At 49.4% G+C, this 17396-nt stretch overlaps 1 protein-coding gene across 1 annotated transcript in view; it reads left to right on the forward strand.

Moving 5' to 3' along the window:
- The window catches only part of COLQ (collagen like tail subunit of asymmetric acetylcholinesterase), a 72035-nt gene that overhangs the window by 25902 nt on the left and 28737 nt on the right, over positions 1–17396 (forward strand). The window contains exons 2-3 of the mRNA XM_007167000.2: positions 14735–14847; positions 15965–16066. Coding sequence (XP_007167062.2) covers positions 14735–14847; positions 15965–16066 — 215 coding nt within the window. The remainder of the gene's footprint in view (positions 1–14734; positions 14848–15964; positions 16067–17396) is intronic.

The raw sequence follows: 17396 nt of genomic DNA on the forward strand, positions 1-17396 counted from the left end.
GGTTTCAGGACTCCGTGCCCTCTGTGCTGTCTTCCCTGATGTTTCTGCGAACAGAGGGAAATGCTCCAGAGAAGGAACAGAGCCTAACCCGCTCCTCCCTCATTCCTCCCATCATGGTACCAGCAGATATATATACTTTTTAATATTTATTTATTTATTTATTTATTTATTTATTTATTTATTTTGGCTGCACTGGGTCTTAGTTGTGGCATGCGGGATCTTCTAGCCACAGCATGCGGACTTCTTAGTTGAGTCATGTGCACTCTTAGTTGTAGCATTTAGTTGTGGCATGCATGCGGTATCTAGTTCCCCAAGCAGGGCTCGAACCCGGGCCCTCTGAACTGGAAGTGTGGAGTCTTACCCACTGGACCACCAGGGAAGTTCCCCAGCAGATCTTCTCTACTTTCAAAGCATAGCTCAGATGCCACCTCCTCCAGGAAGCTTTCCCTGATTTCTCACTTGTATCCCCTGCCCCAACTGGTACCCATCATTTCTTCTTGTAAATCCCTCCAGACACCCCAGCCCCATGTTAGCTGCTTTTATTTTTCCACCTCGTACAAGTTATCTATGAAAATGTTGATAAAGGAGCCCCTATTCTGTGCTAGGAACTCCAAAAGCCTTGCTCTAATCCTTACAACGAATGAGCTAGGTGAGTTTCGCCATACCCAGTCGACAGGTAAGTAAGCCGAGACTCTGAGAGAGTGAGTAACTTCCTCAAGTTCAGATAGCCAGTAAGTGGCAAAAGCAGGGCTGCAGCCCAAGTTTGCCCGACTCTAGGGCCTGTACTCTTTCCACAACACTGACTGAGACGTTCCGAGGGCAGGGACTATGTCTAGTCATTGTGTCTTGCAGGCATTTGGCACTCACTCACTGTGTATTTCTGAATGAATGAAACAGCAGATGAATGAATGAATACAAGAAGTATGCTTTCTTTTGAAGGTTGTAGCTCAGTGGTCGGCAAACTACAGCCTGGGGACCAAATCCAGCTTGCCTCCTATTTTTGTAAATAAAGTTTCATTGCAACACGGCCACACGCATTCCTACCTGTGTTGTCTATGCTGCTTTCATGCACCATGGCAGAGTTGCGTTGCAGCAGAGGCCATGAGGCCCGTAGAGCCTAAAACACTATCCGGTCCTTTCCAGAAAAAGTTTGCCAACTCCTGCTATAGCTCATGGTCCTTACTAAGCTGGTTAAAACAGCAGTGCTTACTGCTTTTATGATCTAGAATATTCTGTATGTTTGTGCGCATGCTTGTGCATTGGGTGCCTATAAAGTGTCAGACAGATTTCCACGTGTATCTGGTATATGTCACTTAATCATTTTACAGGGAAGCTTCATCTCAAAAAGTTTGCCTCATGGGCCGTTTGGAAATATATATATAAATACATATTTAAAAAATTAAGTTTAGCTTTGTTGCCAGCACTGGCATAGATGTGGTGAAGCAACAGACCTACCCTGGAGCCGAGGCGGGCAGACTCCCCCCAACCTCACTCCCACCGCGGCTGGGGTGACAGTGAGGATGGCCCTGTGAGGCTTGCCAGAGCGCAAAGCAGCCTGTTTAACGGGTTACCCTCCATTTCCCCTCTGCTGCAGGGGCATCAGTATCCTGGGCTCCAGCCCCACCTCCTCCCCCGGGCTCTCCCTGGGGAACTCTTCCTCTCCCAAGCCACCCCCAGTGCATCCTCCTGAGAGACCAGTGCTCTGCCTCCCGTTCCTGCTCCCGGGAGCTCAGGACTGACCTCCGGACCCCTGGCATCTGGGGCAGAAGCGACACCAAAGCAGGGATTGGCCGACTCCCACCCCAAATGCCCAGCAGGCCAGGCGCTGGGAGCGCTGGGGGCGTGACAGATCTCAGCCAGCCTCCAGCAGGTGTCCCCAGGCCAGTCCGCCGGGGCCTTGCCCATGATGACGAGCCCATCCCTCAGCCTCACTCATCTGCTCACCATTTCAGGACTGCTCTGTTACTCAGCTTGCGGCTTGGGTGAGTTGTGTGAGTGTGTGTGTGTGTGTGTGTGTGTGTGTGTTGTTTTGGAAAAAAGACTCTTGGAAAGCAAACTTGTTCTGGAGGTTTCAGCAGCCTTTAAATTTTAAACTCCTCCGCCGGTGTTGGAATTGCAACGTAAAGGGGTTTGACCTTGGAGTTGATGGGGATCTTGGCGCACGTGTGTGTGTGTGTGTGTGTGTGTGTGTGTGTGTGTGTGTGAGACCTTGAGGGGCAGGCTGGCAGCTGCTGCTTCCTTGGCTTTGAGGTACTATGGTGTTCTGTGGTCCGGGGCCACCCTGGCACCGGGTGGCCAAGACACTCTCCATCTTCCTCCAGGCTGGCTGGCAGCTCCAGGCTGGGTCATGCAGCTCACTGTCATCCCAGGGGCAAATGTCTTCTCTGTAGGCTGTGTCCTCACCTGCCCCCCAAGGCCTGCTCAGTCAAATCGCAAGACAGCAAACTCCTAACAGGGTCTTTCAGAGGAGTTCAAATACCTTCAAGCTCTAGGATCAGAATATTTTTCTCAAGGTGTATGTGGTATGAGTGGGGCTGGTGTGAGGAAAGTTGTAAGGGGCAGCCTTCTCTGGAATCTGTGAATCGGGGAAAACCAGGCGAACTGCCGCTGGTCAGGGTGAGAACTTGGCTGTAGCTGAGCCACCTGACTCACGGTCAGAACCCTTAGTGATGCCACGAGCGTGTGCCCTCACCTCCCCTCTCCTCGGGCTCTTGCGAGCGCAAGTTCCAACAGGCAGGGGAGGCCCAGAGCGGAGGGGGCGGAAGTAATGAGCCCCAGCAGCTGTGGAGCAGTTAGTGCGTGGCTGCACCTGTAATTTTCCCAGCCTGCAAAGGCAGGATGTGTGTGTCACGTCTTTCCTTTGCTGCCTTCTGATGACACATTTGCTTGATTTGAGGGGTTGCTGCTTGATGCAAAAAAAGGGGGCAGAAACAGAAAAGGCTGTCTCTAGTGCCCTACTGATGGGCTGGTCTGGTGAGTGAGAGACCCAGAGGGACACAGTGGTGATCCTGGGGTCATATGTGTAAAAAAAGGACTTTGGAGGTGGTTTGGGCCAAATTCCTTGTGGTGCAGATGGGGAGCCTCAGGTTGAAGAAGGGAGTCGCGCCGGGTCCCACGGTCACGTGCACCTGGACTCACACTTTGATCCAAGTGCCTATGTTTCCAAGAGCAGGTCGGAGTGAATCACTTTCCAAGGATATGCACCAGACTCAAGTGCGTAGTTTGTCCAAAGGGCAGAAACAGCATCAACAACCGCAAAAATAAGAAAACCCAAATGTTTGCCGAAAGCCTGCGTCACCCTCAGCATTGTTTCTACCTGTGATGTGGCACTGCAGTGACCACGCACAAGATGGCTTTGGTGTCTGTAAGTCAGGGCAGGCCATCCCGACATTCCATGGGGGTTGGCATCTCCAAGGCAGCTGCCTGGGGCTGAGCCACGTGGGGCACCCAGGTTTCTGCAGGCGCCGTGGACACACACACACACACACACACACAGGATTGTTTCCATTACAGCAGAGCCTCTGGGGCTTTCCAGGCTGGACCCGGGCTCAGACACGATTCCACGGAGGCAGCCTAGTCCGGGGAGACCTGCAGGCCACTCAGATGACACCAAAATAGACATGTGAAGGCCTGTTTTTGTTATTGGGAGGAAGAGGCGAGGGGAAGCTGTTCCCAAACACGTCCACCTGATGGAAATATTCTGAGCTGGAATGAGCTGGAAATAAACTAGACGGTGCTAAAAACAAACCTCTCCAGGGAGCTGGGGGGCAGGCAGAAATAGATGGTCCTCACCTGCTGAAAATGAAGTGGGGGGAGGGGGAGGGGACAGAGGGAGGGGGAGGGGTGGACAATGCAGTAGCCTCAGCAGGGGAAGCAACTGATAGTATGTCTTCCCTAAGGGAGCTCCAGCCTCCAGCAGGGAGTGAAGGAGGGATGGCTCTAAGGAGCCAGTGTCTTTCATCAGTGGAGGCTGCAGAGGGTGCAGACTGCAGGAAGCACTGGGGCCCTATATGGTCTGGAAACAGGAGTGATGAGCAGTGCGCCTTCGGCACGCGGACCTGCCGTCCCCCAGGTGCCCCTGGCTGGGAGAGGCCGTGCGGAGAACCACAGCTCAGCCCTCGCTGAGGCCCAACCGAGGTGAAGGAGAGGCTGCAGCTGGGGCCGGAGAAGGGCTCTGGAGAGCTGCCCGCCTGCCCCAGGCCAGCCGCAGCAGCTTACACTCTAGGAGAGAAACCTGGAGAAACGGGGAGAGGAGTGCCATTGCTGCTGACGTCAAGTCTTGTAACAGCACAGCGACCCGGCTGCCTGCCCTCCGGCTCGGCCGCGGCTCCTCTTGTTGGACACAGACAACCTCACAGAACGACAGCCGACAGGGTCACTCTGTGACCGTGATGGATCAAGATAAAAGCAAGGCTACTCTGTCACCATGCCAGACACGGACACAACAAGACTATGCCCCAGCCAGCAGACCCTCTGTCCTTGCTCACGTGGGAAACTGTGCTGCTGCTTTATGCCCACAGCTCCTGTCTCCTCTTCTTCTGGATGCGAATTAAGATGTAACCACAGGACTTCCCTGGTGGTCCAGTGGTTAAGAATCTGCCTGCCAATGCAGGGGACATGGGTTAGAGCTCTGGTCCGGGAAGATCCCACATGCCGCGGAGCAACTAAGCGCGTGTGCCACAACTACTGAGCCTGCGCTCTAGAGCCCACGAACCACAACTGCTGAGCCTGCGTGCCACACCTACTGAAGCCCGCACGCCTAGAGCCTGTGCTCCGCAACAAGAGAAGCCACCGCCATGAGAAGCCCGCGCACCGCAACGAAGAGTAGCCCCCGCTCGCCGCAACTAGAGAAAGCCCACGCACAGCAACGAAGACCCAGCTCAGCCAAACAAATAAATAAATAAATTTATTTATTTTTTTTTTAAAAAGATGCAGTCATAGACTAACCCTCATGTCCTGACAGCAGCCAGTCCAGAGCAAGGCCAAACTTGGCTTCCCCATAAGCTCCCCCCAGCATCACGTAGCAAAAGCCCAACTCCTAGAATAAATCCTTTCTCACCGCCTCTTACCGAGATGCCGACGGGTCCCCTAGTACGTGTCCTCCCTCATGGCGATGAGGCACTTTCTAGCTCAGGTGGTTGTTCCAGGAACCACTGGCCTTCTTCTTAGCTCCCGATCTTTATTTCCACACACATGCAGTCATAGTGTCCAGATCAACAGGAAGGACTCCGGAACCAGAGTTCAAATCCTGGCTCTGTTGCTTACTAGCTGTATGACCTTGGGCAAGTTGCTTCACCTCTTTGCCTCAGCTACTGGATCTGTAAAATGGGAATGATGATCATGGTAATAATAGTACTTAACTCAGGGTTGCTCTGAGGATTAGGTGAATTTATATGTGTGAAGCACTTAAATGGTGCATGGCATGTAGTAAATTTTAAAAATTAATTCAGCAAACATTTTTGGAATATCCAGTGTATGCCAGGTGCTGTGCTAGACCCTATGGATGAAAACTGACGCCCATCCTCACAGAGAGCACAAGGAAACACCCCATGGATAAGAGCTAACATGGGGTAAACCCGGAGAAAGCATAGCAGGATCCCTCCGTCTTGGCCTGGGAATCGAGGAAAGCTTCTTGGTGGAGGGTGAACCTGACAGTTCTCGCTGTACAGTAAGAGTCTCCAGGACGGGGCTGGGTGCGGGAGGGCAGAGTGGGCCCTGAGCAGAGGGCGCGGCAGCTGCCTACAGACAGGGGCACATTTAGGCACCGCTCTGCCCCCACAAGGCCTAGTCCAGTGCCTGGCAAAGCACAAGCACAGATGAACAAATGTCTCACACTAAAGCTGGAAGCTTTCCTCACAAACCAGTGCCTTCTCTGACTATTCCATCTTAGACTCTGACCACTGTTGCCCCAGGTGCCCTGCAACATCAAAATCACCCTGATCCTTCCTCCTCTTTCACCCCTGCAGTGCACTGACCCCCCAGTTTCTTTCTCCCCAGGATGTTTGTGTGGCCCCTTCCTTCCGGCCCTCACTGCTTGCATGCCAGCGCAGGCCCTGACAGGATATCTCCACACCCGACCTGCAGCCTGCTCGCTGCCTGCCGTTCTCTGAGCTCTCCTTGCCCACCTTGCCCCTACACCGTCTTTCCCAGCACCGTGTTGATCCTATTACTCCTTCACTCAGCACCTTCTGTGGCTCCCTACTACATTTTTTTTAAAATTTATGTTAACCCTCTTATCTATTTATTTATTTTTGGTTGCATTGGTCTTCATTGCTGTGCGTGGGCTCTCTCTAGTTGTGGCGAGCGGGGACTACTCTTCGTTGTGGTGCGTGGGCTTCTCATTGCAGTGGCTTCTCTCGTTGCAGAGCACAGGCTCTAGGTTTGCGGGCTTCAGTAGGTGTGGCATGCAGGCTCAGCAGTTGTGGCTCGCAGGCTCTAGAGCGCAGACTCAGTAGTTGTGGCGCACAGGCTTAGTTGCTCCACGGCATGTGGGATCTTCCTGGACCAGGGCTCGAACCCGTGTCTCCTGCGTCGGCAGGTGGATTCTTAACCACTGCGCCACCAGGGAAGCCCCCCTACTACATTTTGAATAAAGCCCAAACCCTTTGGTGGGGGATCCAAAACTGCATGATCTAGCCCCAAACTAACTTTCCAACCTTCCTCACCTATGCTTTTCTTTGCAGAACCTCCTCTCCCATTAGACCTACACCTTAAAACTTCTTGCTTCTGTGCTCTATTTAACTAATTTAGAGGGTCTGCCTGCCCTTGCCCCCTTCCCGAGAACCTTCTCCCATAGCCTCAGTGGAGTTGGCAACACACTGAGATTCTGCTGAAGATTGGGTCTGGTCCTGGGCGGGTCTGCACAGCCACCCCAGTGACCTGTCACTTGGCTGGAAAAAATGTGTAGGGCCATCAGAGTCCCCGTCATGGATATTTGAAACAAGAGCCACAAAGGGATGTTCCAGGCAAAATAGATGCTGGAGGTAAAAGATTTGAGGTGAGACTGGGTCAGCCATCGTGCAGTGATGGGGGGAGTAAAGATGCAAAAAAAGACAGGGTGGGTCAGCCTGTGGCAGTTAGTGCCCATCTTGCTCTCATAAAATAAAGGCAGAGCCACCTGAGTGAGGACGACACCAGTAAGCAGAGCCAAGAGGTCAGGAGAGATGATTCCTGCTGATGTCATTGAATTCCAGGTACAGCCCTGCCAGAAGCCATCTGCCTGAGGACTTCTTAGTTACGGCCAGCAAGATGGCAGAGTAGAAGGACGTGAGCTCACCCCTTCTTACAAAAACACCGAAATCACAACTGAACAACCATTGACAAAAAAACTGCTGGAACCTACCAAAAAAGATACCCTACATCCAAAGACAAAGAAGAAGCCACAACAAGATGGTAGGAGGGGCGCAATCGCAATAAAACCAAATCCCATACCTGCTGGGTGGGCAACCCACAAACTGGAAAACAATTATACCACAGCAGTTCTCCCACAGAAGTGAAAGTCCTGAACCCCACGTTAGGCTTCCCAGCCTGGGGGTCTGGCAATGGGAGGAGGAGCCCCCAGAGAATCTGGCTTTGAAGGCCATCAGGGTTTGGTTGCAGGAGCTCCACAGGACTGAGGGAAACAGAAACTCCACTCTTGGAGGGTGCACACAAGGTCACATGGGCACCAGGACCCAGGGGAAAAAGCAGTGACCTCTTAAGAGACTGGGACAGACCTACCTGCTAGTATTGGAGGGTCTCCTGTGGAGGCGGGGGGCAGCTGTGGCTCACTGTGGGGACAAAGACACTGGAAGCAGCAGCTCTGGCATGTACTCATTGGCATGAACCCTCCTGGAGGCTGCCATGTCCTCCCCAAGACCTAGCCCCACCCAACAGCCTATAGGCCCCAGTGCTGGGATGCCTCAGGCCAGACAACCAACAGGGTGGGAACACAGCCCCACCCATCAGCCGACAGGCTGCTTAAAGTCTTCCTGAGCACAGCCCTGCCCACCAGAGGGACAAGACCCAGCTCCACCCACCAGTGGGTAGGAACCAGCCCCTCGCATCAGGAAGCCTGCACAAGCCTCTTGGATAGGCTCGTCCGCCAGCGGGCAGACAGCAGAAGCAAGAAGAACTACAATCTGTGAGCCTGCAGAGCAGAAACCACAATCACAAAATGTCAGACAGAATGAAACAGCAGAGGAATATGTCCCAGATGAAGGAAGAAGATAAAGCCCCAGAAGAACAAATAAGTAAGTGGAGATAGGCAATCTGCCAGAAAAAGAATTCAGAGTAACGATAGTGAAGATGATCCAAGATCTCAGAAAAAGAATGGAGGCACAGATTGAGAAGATGCAAGACATGTTTAACAAAGACCTAGAAGAACTAAAGAACAAACAAACAGAGATGAACAATACAATAACTGAAATGAAAAATACACTAAGAGGAATTAATAGCAGAGTAACTGAGGCAGAAGAACGGATAAGTGAGCTGCAAGGCAGAATGGTGGAATTCACTGCCACAGAACAGAATAAAGGGAAAAAGAATGAAAAGAAATGAAGACAGTCTAAGAGACCTCTGGGACAACATTAAATGCACCAACATTTGCATTATAGGGGTCCCAGAAGGAGAAGAGGGAGAGAAAAGACCTGAGAAAATATTTGAAGAGTAATAGCTGAAAACTTCCCTAACATGGGACAGGAAACAGTCACCTAAGTCTAGGAAGCACAGAGAGTCCCAGGCAGGATAAACCCAAGGAGGAACATGCCAAGACACATAGTAGTCAAACTGACAAAAATTAAAGAGTAAGAAAAAATATTAAAAGCAATAAGGGAAAAGCAACAAATAACATACAAGGGAACTCCCATAAGGTTATCAGCTGATTTCTCAGCAGAAGCTCTGCAGGCCAGAAGGGAGGGGCATGATATATTTAAAGTGATGAAGGGTTAGGACCTACAACCAAGAATTCTCTCCTCAGCAAGGCTCTCTTTCAGATTCGACAGAGAAATCAAAAGCTTTACAGACAAGCAAAAGCTAAGAGAATTCACCACCACCAGATCAGCTTTGCACCAAATGAACTTCTCTAAGTGGAAAAGAAAAGGCCATGACTAGAAACAAGAAAATTACAAATGGAAAAGCTTGCTAGTAAAGGCAAACATAAAGTAAAAGCAGGAAATCATCTGCACACAAATATACTATCAAAACCAACAATCGTGAGAAGGGAGAGTACAAGTGCAGGATACTGGAAATGCATTTGAAATTAAAAGACCAGCAACTTAAAACAATCTTGTTTATATACAGACTGCTATATCAAAACCTCATGGTAACTGCAAACCAAAAATCTACAATAGATACGCACACAAAAAGGAAAAAGGAATCCAAACACAACACTAAAGCTAGTCGTCAAATCACAAGAGAAGAGAACAAAAGAGGAAGGAAAGGAAAAGGACCTACAAAAACAAATCCAAGAAAATGGCAATAGGAACATACATATCGATAATTACCTTAAATGTAAATGGATTTTATGCTCCAACCAAAAGACATAGATAGGCTGGGTGAATGGATACAAAAACAAGACCTGTATATATGCTGTCAACAAGAGACCCACTTCAGATCTAGGGACACATACAGACTGAAAGTGAGGGGATGGAAAAAGGTATTCCATGCAAATGGAAGTCAAAAGAAAGCTGGAGTAGCAATTCTCATATCAGACAAAATAGACTTTAAAATAAAGACAGTTACAAGAGACAAAGAAGGACACTGCATAATGATCAAGGGATCAATCCAAGAAGAAGATATAACAATTGTAAATACTTATGCACCCAACACAGGAGCACCCCAATATATAAGGCAAATGCTAACAGCCATAAAATGAGAAATCAATAGTAACACAATAATAGTGGGGACTTTAACACCCACTTGCATCAATGGACAGATCATCCAGGCAGAAGATCAATAAGGACACAGAGGCCTTAAATGACACATTAGACCAGCTGGACTTGATTGATATTTATTGAGCCCTCTACCCAAAAGCTGCAGAATACACATTCTTCTCAAGTGCACATGAAACAGTCTCCAGAATTGATCACATGCTGGGCCACAAAGGTAAATTTAAGAAAATTGAAATCATATCAAGCATCTTTTCTGACCACAACACTATGAGATTAGAAATCAACTACAAGAAAAAAACTGTAAAAAACACAAACATGTGGAGGCTAAACAATATGCTGCTGAACAACCAATGGGTCACTGCAGAAATCAAAGAGGAAATAAAAAACAGACAGGGTGAACAGGTGCACAGAAGGGAGCATAAGAGAGGAGAGAGGGAAAGGAGGGGGAGGGGGAGAGGAGGGAGGGGAGAGAGGGAGAGAGAGGAGGTGGGAGGGGGGAGAGGAGAGAGGGGAGGGAGGGGAAGGACAGGGGATGAGAGAGGAGGGGCGAGGGGAAGAGGATTGCCAGGAGTTTCAGTTCCTGCTCTTCCTAACATTTGTCAGCTTTATGATAAACCTCCCTTTTCTCCCACCTGAGCCGGTGCGAATGAACGTCTGCTTCCGGCAGTCAAAGTGGCCTGAATAGAACGTTGTCTCTACCTGCTGTTCCTCCCTCCCCCTGGGGGTCCTTCCTCCTCCATCACCCCTGCCCCATCCAGTCATTCAAGGCCTAGCTCTAGTGCCCCTGACTGCCCTAGACAGTTCCTGGGTCTGGAAGACTTCCTGTCTGAATCTTCCCCAATCTTCCAGAACTAGCAGGAATGCCACCTTCTCCAGAAAGGCTCCCATGCCCCTCCCAGCTGGTCATCACCTCTTCCTTGCTTGTCTGAATTCCCTCAGTTCCTTGTTAACTTACCTGGCCTGGGACAGATGCTGCTTTTGTTGGGAACCAGGTTCTGTGGAGTGTTCATGACCAAGCCCATCTCCAAACATGGGATAAGCCAACAGTTTCTCATGGGGCCATTTTGTTTTATTTTGTTTGTTTGTTTGTTATTTTTTTATTTTTTATTTTATTTTTTTGTTTTTAATTCTTTATTTTATTTATTTATTTTTGGCTGTGTTGGGTCTTCGTTTCTGTGTGAGGGCTTTCTCTAGTTGCGGCAAGTGGGGGCCACTCTTCGTCGCGGTGCGCGGGCCTCTCACTATCGCGGCCTCTCTTGTTGTGGAGCACAGGCTCCAGACGCACAGGCTCAGTAGTTGTGGCTCACGGGCCCAGCTGCTCCGCGGCATGTGGGATCTTCCCAGACCAGGGCTCGAACCCGTGTCCCCTGCATTGGCAGACAGATTCTCAACCACTGCGCCACCAGGGAAGCCCTATTTTTTAATTTTTATTGAAGTATTTTATTGAATTACAAAGTTGTGCTAGTTTTTGGTATACAGCAAAGTGATTCATATATATATATATGTATGTGTGTATGTATATATATATCAGATTCTTTTCTATTATGGTTTATTACAGGATATTGAATATAGTTTCCTGTGCTATACAGAAGGACCTTGTTGTTTATCCACTTTATATATAGTAGTTTGTATCTGCTAATCCCAGACTCCTAATTTATCCCTCCCCCATCTTTCCCCTTTGGTAACCATAAATTTGTTTTCTATGTCTGTGAGTCTGTTTCTGTTTTGTAAATAAGTTCACTTGTATCATTTTTTTAGATTCCACATATAAGTGATATATTTATCTCACTCTGACTTACTTCACTTAGTATGATAGTCTCTATGACCATCCATGTTCCTGCAAATGACATTATTTCATTCTCTTTTATGGCCGAGTAGTATTCCATTGTATATATGCACCACATCTTCTTTATCCATCCATCAGTGGACATTTACGTTGCTTCCATGTCTTGGCAATTGTAAATTGTGCTGCAATGAACGTAGGGGTGCATGTATCTTTTTGAATTAGAGTTTTATCTAGGTATATACCCAGGAGTGGGATTGCTAGATCACACGGTCGCTCTATTTTTAGCTTTTTAAGGAACCTCCATACTGTTCTCCATAGTGGCTGTACCCATTTACATTCCCACCAACAGTGTAGGAGGGTTCTCTTTTCTTCACACCCTCTCCAGCATTTGTTATTTGTAGACTTTTTGATGATGGTCATTCTGACTGGTGTGAAATGGTGCCTCACTGTAGTTTTGATTTGCATTTCTCTAATAAGTAGTGACGTTAAGCATCTTCTCATGTGCCTATTGGCCATCTGGATGTCTTCTTTGGAGAAATATCTATTTAGGTCTTCTGACCACTTTTTGATTGGGTTGTTTGTTTTTTTGTTGTTGAGCTGTATGAATTGTTTGTGTATTTTGGAAATTAATCCCTAGTTGGTTGCATCATTTGCAAATATTTTCTCCCATTCTGTAGGTTGTCTTTTTGTTTTGTTTATGGTTTCCTTTGCTGTGCAAAAGCTTATTAGTTTGGTTAAGTCCCGTTTGTTTATTTTTGCTTTTATTTCTATTGCCTTGGGAGACTGACCTAAGAAAACATTGCTACAATTTATGTCAGAGAGTGTTTCTTGGGGCCACGTTGGAAATTTTCATTTTCAGTTGTCACAGCGGCTGAGGTGAGAGGTTTCCTGCAAAGAGTAGGACAGGATCATACATGAACAGTGGTTCCATGTCCCCCTTGACTCTGAAATGTCACATGGAAGATACATACCCTTTATAATTATCTCATCCTAGAAACTGATTCTCTTTGACATCAAATTTGTTGAACGGTTGTAGTATGAAACTGAGTTTTCTGAGACTACAACCGCTGAGTAATGACTGTGCTTTGTTTGGTTGGGATTTTACCCAGTGTTTTTCATCATTTGAGAAAATCACACCGCACAGCGAGCACATCGCTTGAAGCATTTGTGTTGCCTCTACTGCACCTTGTGTTCGTAGCTGTTACATTCACTGCGGTTTCACATATAGGTGCAAGCATCTAACTACATCATCGTGTTTCCTGATGTGCTAGTGCCTGACCACTTATAGTCAAAAGATGCATTTTTATATCATAGATCACTTTTCTGAGAGTTCTCTTTTATATTATATTCAGAGCATTATATTGATTTTTTAATTGTATAGGTATGTTGTATTATTTAGGAATTTCATTTTAGGATAACAAAGGGGTCTTTAAAAATATTCCTTACCAATGGGGGCATTGCGTCTGAGGGTGCTGAGGACCATTGGCCCTGCCAGTGGATGCTCCTCTGCTGGGTGTGAGGGTGTGGGTGGGCTCGGGGCGGTGATTCCTGGGGCGCTGGAGCTGACACAAGCCGCCCCACACCGGGTGCCTTCTGGGGAGCACCTTTTGGTTGCGTGATGCGTGAGGCAAGTCCTGGATCACAGGGTGGAAAGAGAAGGCGAGCACTGTCCCCTGGGAGACAAGACTGAAAACTGGGTTCGGGGCAAGAGGAGTGCAAGGGGTGGGGGGAAACCCGCCCATGTTCTGTGAGATCAGAGGTTTGGAGAAAGGGTGGAGATGGAGATGCCATCACGAGACCAAAACTGGGAGCTGGAAAATTACAGCTTTGGGCGATTATGGATCTCACTGCTATGAATGTTCTAGTACGTGTGTTGGGTGAACATGCACTCACTTCTCCATCGGTAAACACCTAGGAGTGAGTTGTTGAGCTATTGTATGTGCCTATATTCAGCTTTAGTAGACAATGCCTAGAGTTTTCCAAAGAGGTTGAAGCAATTTTCACCCCCACCAGCCAGTGGATGAGCGTTCTGGTTGCTCCACATCCTACCTGACGTTTGTTATTTTCTGTCCTTTTCAGTTTAGGCACTCTGGTGGGTGTGTAGTGGTGTCAACCCCGTGTGCAGCAGCAGCAGGATGGAAAGTAGGTTGTGGCCGGGTCCTGAATAGGAACCCTATTCAGCAGTATAACAACGACAAGCAATGACCAGGAAGCCCCTCACAGACACTATGCAGAGCGAAAGAAGGACACAAGAATTCACGTTCATATAAAGTTCAAATACAGGCACAAGGACTCCCCAGGTCTAGCAGACAGGGAGCAGTGCAGAGACTGGACAGGAGCTGAAGGGGCTTCTAGAGGCCAGGGAGTTCTGTGTCTCCACCCAGGTGCTGGCTTCTAGGGTGTGTCCACTTTGCAGGAATCCAGTGGGCTGTACACTTAGGATCCGTGTCCTTTCTGCCAGGTACACTTCAACACTGAACATGTACTAACATTGAACACGGGCATGTGACAAGGAAGCTGTAAGTATCCAGGGCCCTCTCTTCATCTCCTCACACCTGTGTCTGGAGACATTAAACCTTAGCTCTCCAATGAGCATGGGTGACCTCGAATGTCTGTGTAGAGTCTGGAGTTAAATCTGTGTTTGAAATCCTGGCTCTGGGTCTGATCAGTGTTGCCCCCAGCCCTGCTGCCTCCCCCCTCAGAACAGTTCCTTCTGGGCACAGTATCAAGGGTATTAACAGACACTGCCTTCTCCCCAACTGTTGGGGGCACCTTATGAGTAAGTTTGAACTTGGCCTTCCTTGTCCCATCTACAGAGTGACCAGTCAGTGTCTGGAGAAGGAGCTCTGGACCTCGTGATGGTCACAGTGGCCTCACCATCTGTTCATTTATCCAGGGAAGGCAGGGGAGGGTTAGGTCAGGTACAGGCAGGAGGTGCGCTCACACCCAACAGGCTGGAAATGAGACTCGGATGTCTGGAATGAGACTCGGAAATGAGACGTAGTCTTCCCGGGCATGGTGGACACCCAGAGGCCCTAGCGCTGACCCCACGCTAATGAGCACTGTTTTCTCCGAACAGCCCTTCCCGGCCTGGATCAGAAGAAGCGTGGCGGCCACAGAGCATGCTGCCTGCTGACCCCCCCGCCACCCCCTCTCTTCCCACCACCGTTCTTTAGAGGGGCCCGAAGTCCGGTGAGTAGCTTTGGGCTCGTGAGAGAGCAGAAATGCAGGTCCCAGGGCCGCCACACATCCCACCTCCTCCCCCACTGCTCAGTGGGAGTCTGTCCGGAGGGATCTAGCTCTCTGCCCTCACGTGGCAGGTGGAGCCCAGATTGGACATTGAGCTGTTTCTGGTACGTGTCTGTTCTCCCACCGCCTTAAACAAGTGATGGAGGGAAATGCTTCTCAGTAGGGAATTGGACTTGGCAAAGTGTCCCGTCCTCTCAAAAACATTGAGGTGAATTTATAACTTTCTGGGCTCCTATCAGTGGCTCGGACATGGCATTTTCCCTTCTGTCTTTCTTCTCCCCAAGTGCTTGTGAAATTCCCTTCCACAGCCCGAATTGAACGTACACCATATCCATGAGGTGACACAGGACACAGTCCTGTGAGAGGGAACGGAAGTGGGGAGAGAGGAAAAGGTGAGGAAAGAACAGGATCGGAGAAGCTGACCTAGAAGACAACTGGCCAGGGCGTTTCAGGGATTTGAGATGCTCAGATCTTTCCAGAACCTCTTAGACCTGTACCCTCCAGTACAGTAACCACTGGCCCTATGTGACCAGCTCCAGTTGAGATGTGCTGAGTGTAAAATACACATTGGATGCATTTTATAAGAATGTAAAATATCTCAGTAATTTTTTTACATTGAATATACATTGAAGTAATAATACTTGGGATATATTGGGTAAGATAAAATACTTATTAAAATTAATTTCACTTGTTTCCTTTTACCTTTTTTATGTGGCTACCAGGACATTTTGAACTATATAGGCGTCTCGCATTGGTGGCTCACATTTTATTTCTCTTGGATGGTGCTGTCCTGGACATTGGATGAAAGGCCCCTGAGTGAACTTCCTAACTCCATCCGAGAGGTCATTATCTCTCCGTAATCCATTCAGACCAGGTTCATCTCAGAGCAGATGAGAGAATGGAAACTGGGGACCCAGAGGTTGCCTTCTTGAGACGCCCACTGGGGTGTCAGGGAACCGCCAGCCTCAGGGGCTGGGCTATAGAACAGGTCTGTGTCCAGGAGGTAACCCTTCTCTGTCCCCCACGTCTGACCTGTAACCTGTGTCGCTTTGCCTTGAAGCTTCTCTCCCCAGACATGAAGAATCTCGTCCTGGAACTGGAGACCACACGGCCCCCATGCGTGCAAGGGTCGCTCAGCTCCCCCAGGCCTCCGGGGCCCCAGGTCGGTGCATCCCCCAGGCCCTACCCCGCTGTCCTCTGTTCAGAGCAGGGATGCCCTCTGGGCAGAGCTGCCCCTTTTCAGGTGACATGGGGTTGTCTTCCTGCCCTGGAGGAACCACATGGACAGAACACTAGTTCATCTCTGGGGGATTCTGCCTCCCAGCCTTGACGTCCTCCTCCACACAATGGGGATAATAACTTCCCTTGCAGTACTGGATTTGGGGGGTGACCAAGTGAGCTGCTTGGTCGCTTGGTCACCCCCCAAAGTGGTGATAATGGGTGTGGTTATTATCATCAGACAAACACTGGATGACAATGTGACCGTTGATCCCCCCAGTGGACCCAGAGGTACCTGCATTCAGGCCAGAAAAATGGAGGTAACAGGGAACTTGTTACCCTGGGCTCAGTTTGGCCCCCAGATACTGGCACCAAGTAGCTCACCTCCCCCCACCAAAGCTCAAGTAAGAGTGAGGAACAGGCAAAATGCCAGAGAAAGGATTTTCTAGGCAGACAAAGAGTACCCTCCAGAGACCCTGCCTCACGGACTCCTGGCCCCTCTGGCTGGCCCGGGAGAGGGGGTCCATCGAGGAGGAACATCCCTCAGCCTGAGGTCTGGGCCTGCCATGGGGACAGGAAACAGGAATTATGTCGCCCTTCCTGGGGAACCCCTCCTGTGGCTTTCCATCATGGGAAGAAGACTAAGACAAACCTCCTCACCCTGGGGGCAAAGCCCCACACGCGGGGGCCCGTAACTCCCGCATCAGCTCAAACGACCACCACTGCCCACCCAAGGCAGCCACAGTGCACGTCTTGAGCCCTCAAGCACCCGAAGCTTGTTCCAGCCTTAGGGCCTTGAGGCTTGCGGCTCCGGCTGTGTGGACCGCTCTGCCTTCTGATTTTCACCATGGCCAGCTCCTCTGTCCGTCAGCGCTCAGTGTGCCCGCCACCTCCTCAGACACGTCTCCTCGACCACTCCGCCTGCAGCACCCTCCCCATCACTCTCCACCCAATGACTATTTTCTTTCTCTGCATAGTTTTCTCACGTTGTTATGGTTTTCTTATTTTTGGTCCCTAGGCTCTTTGGTCTCCCCTCCATAAAATGTAAGCTCTATGGCTGGGGTTGGCAAACTATGGCCAAGGGTCCAATCTGGCTTGTTTTTGTAATTAAATATTATCGTCTCTGGCTGCTTTTGCACTAACGGGTAGAGTTGAGTAGTTGTGACAGAATTGCTCTCTCAGAGCCAAAGCCTAAGGTATTTCCTATCTGGCTTCTTACAGAACTGACCCCTGGTCTTGCGAGCAGGGACATTGTCCGCCTTGCTCATGCTGTG

This window comes from Balaenoptera acutorostrata, chromosome 4 (assembly GCF_949987535.1).
Source record: "Balaenoptera acutorostrata chromosome 4, mBalAcu1.1, whole genome shotgun sequence".
NCBI lineage: Eukaryota > Metazoa > Chordata > Mammalia > Artiodactyla > Balaenopteridae > Balaenoptera > Balaenoptera acutorostrata.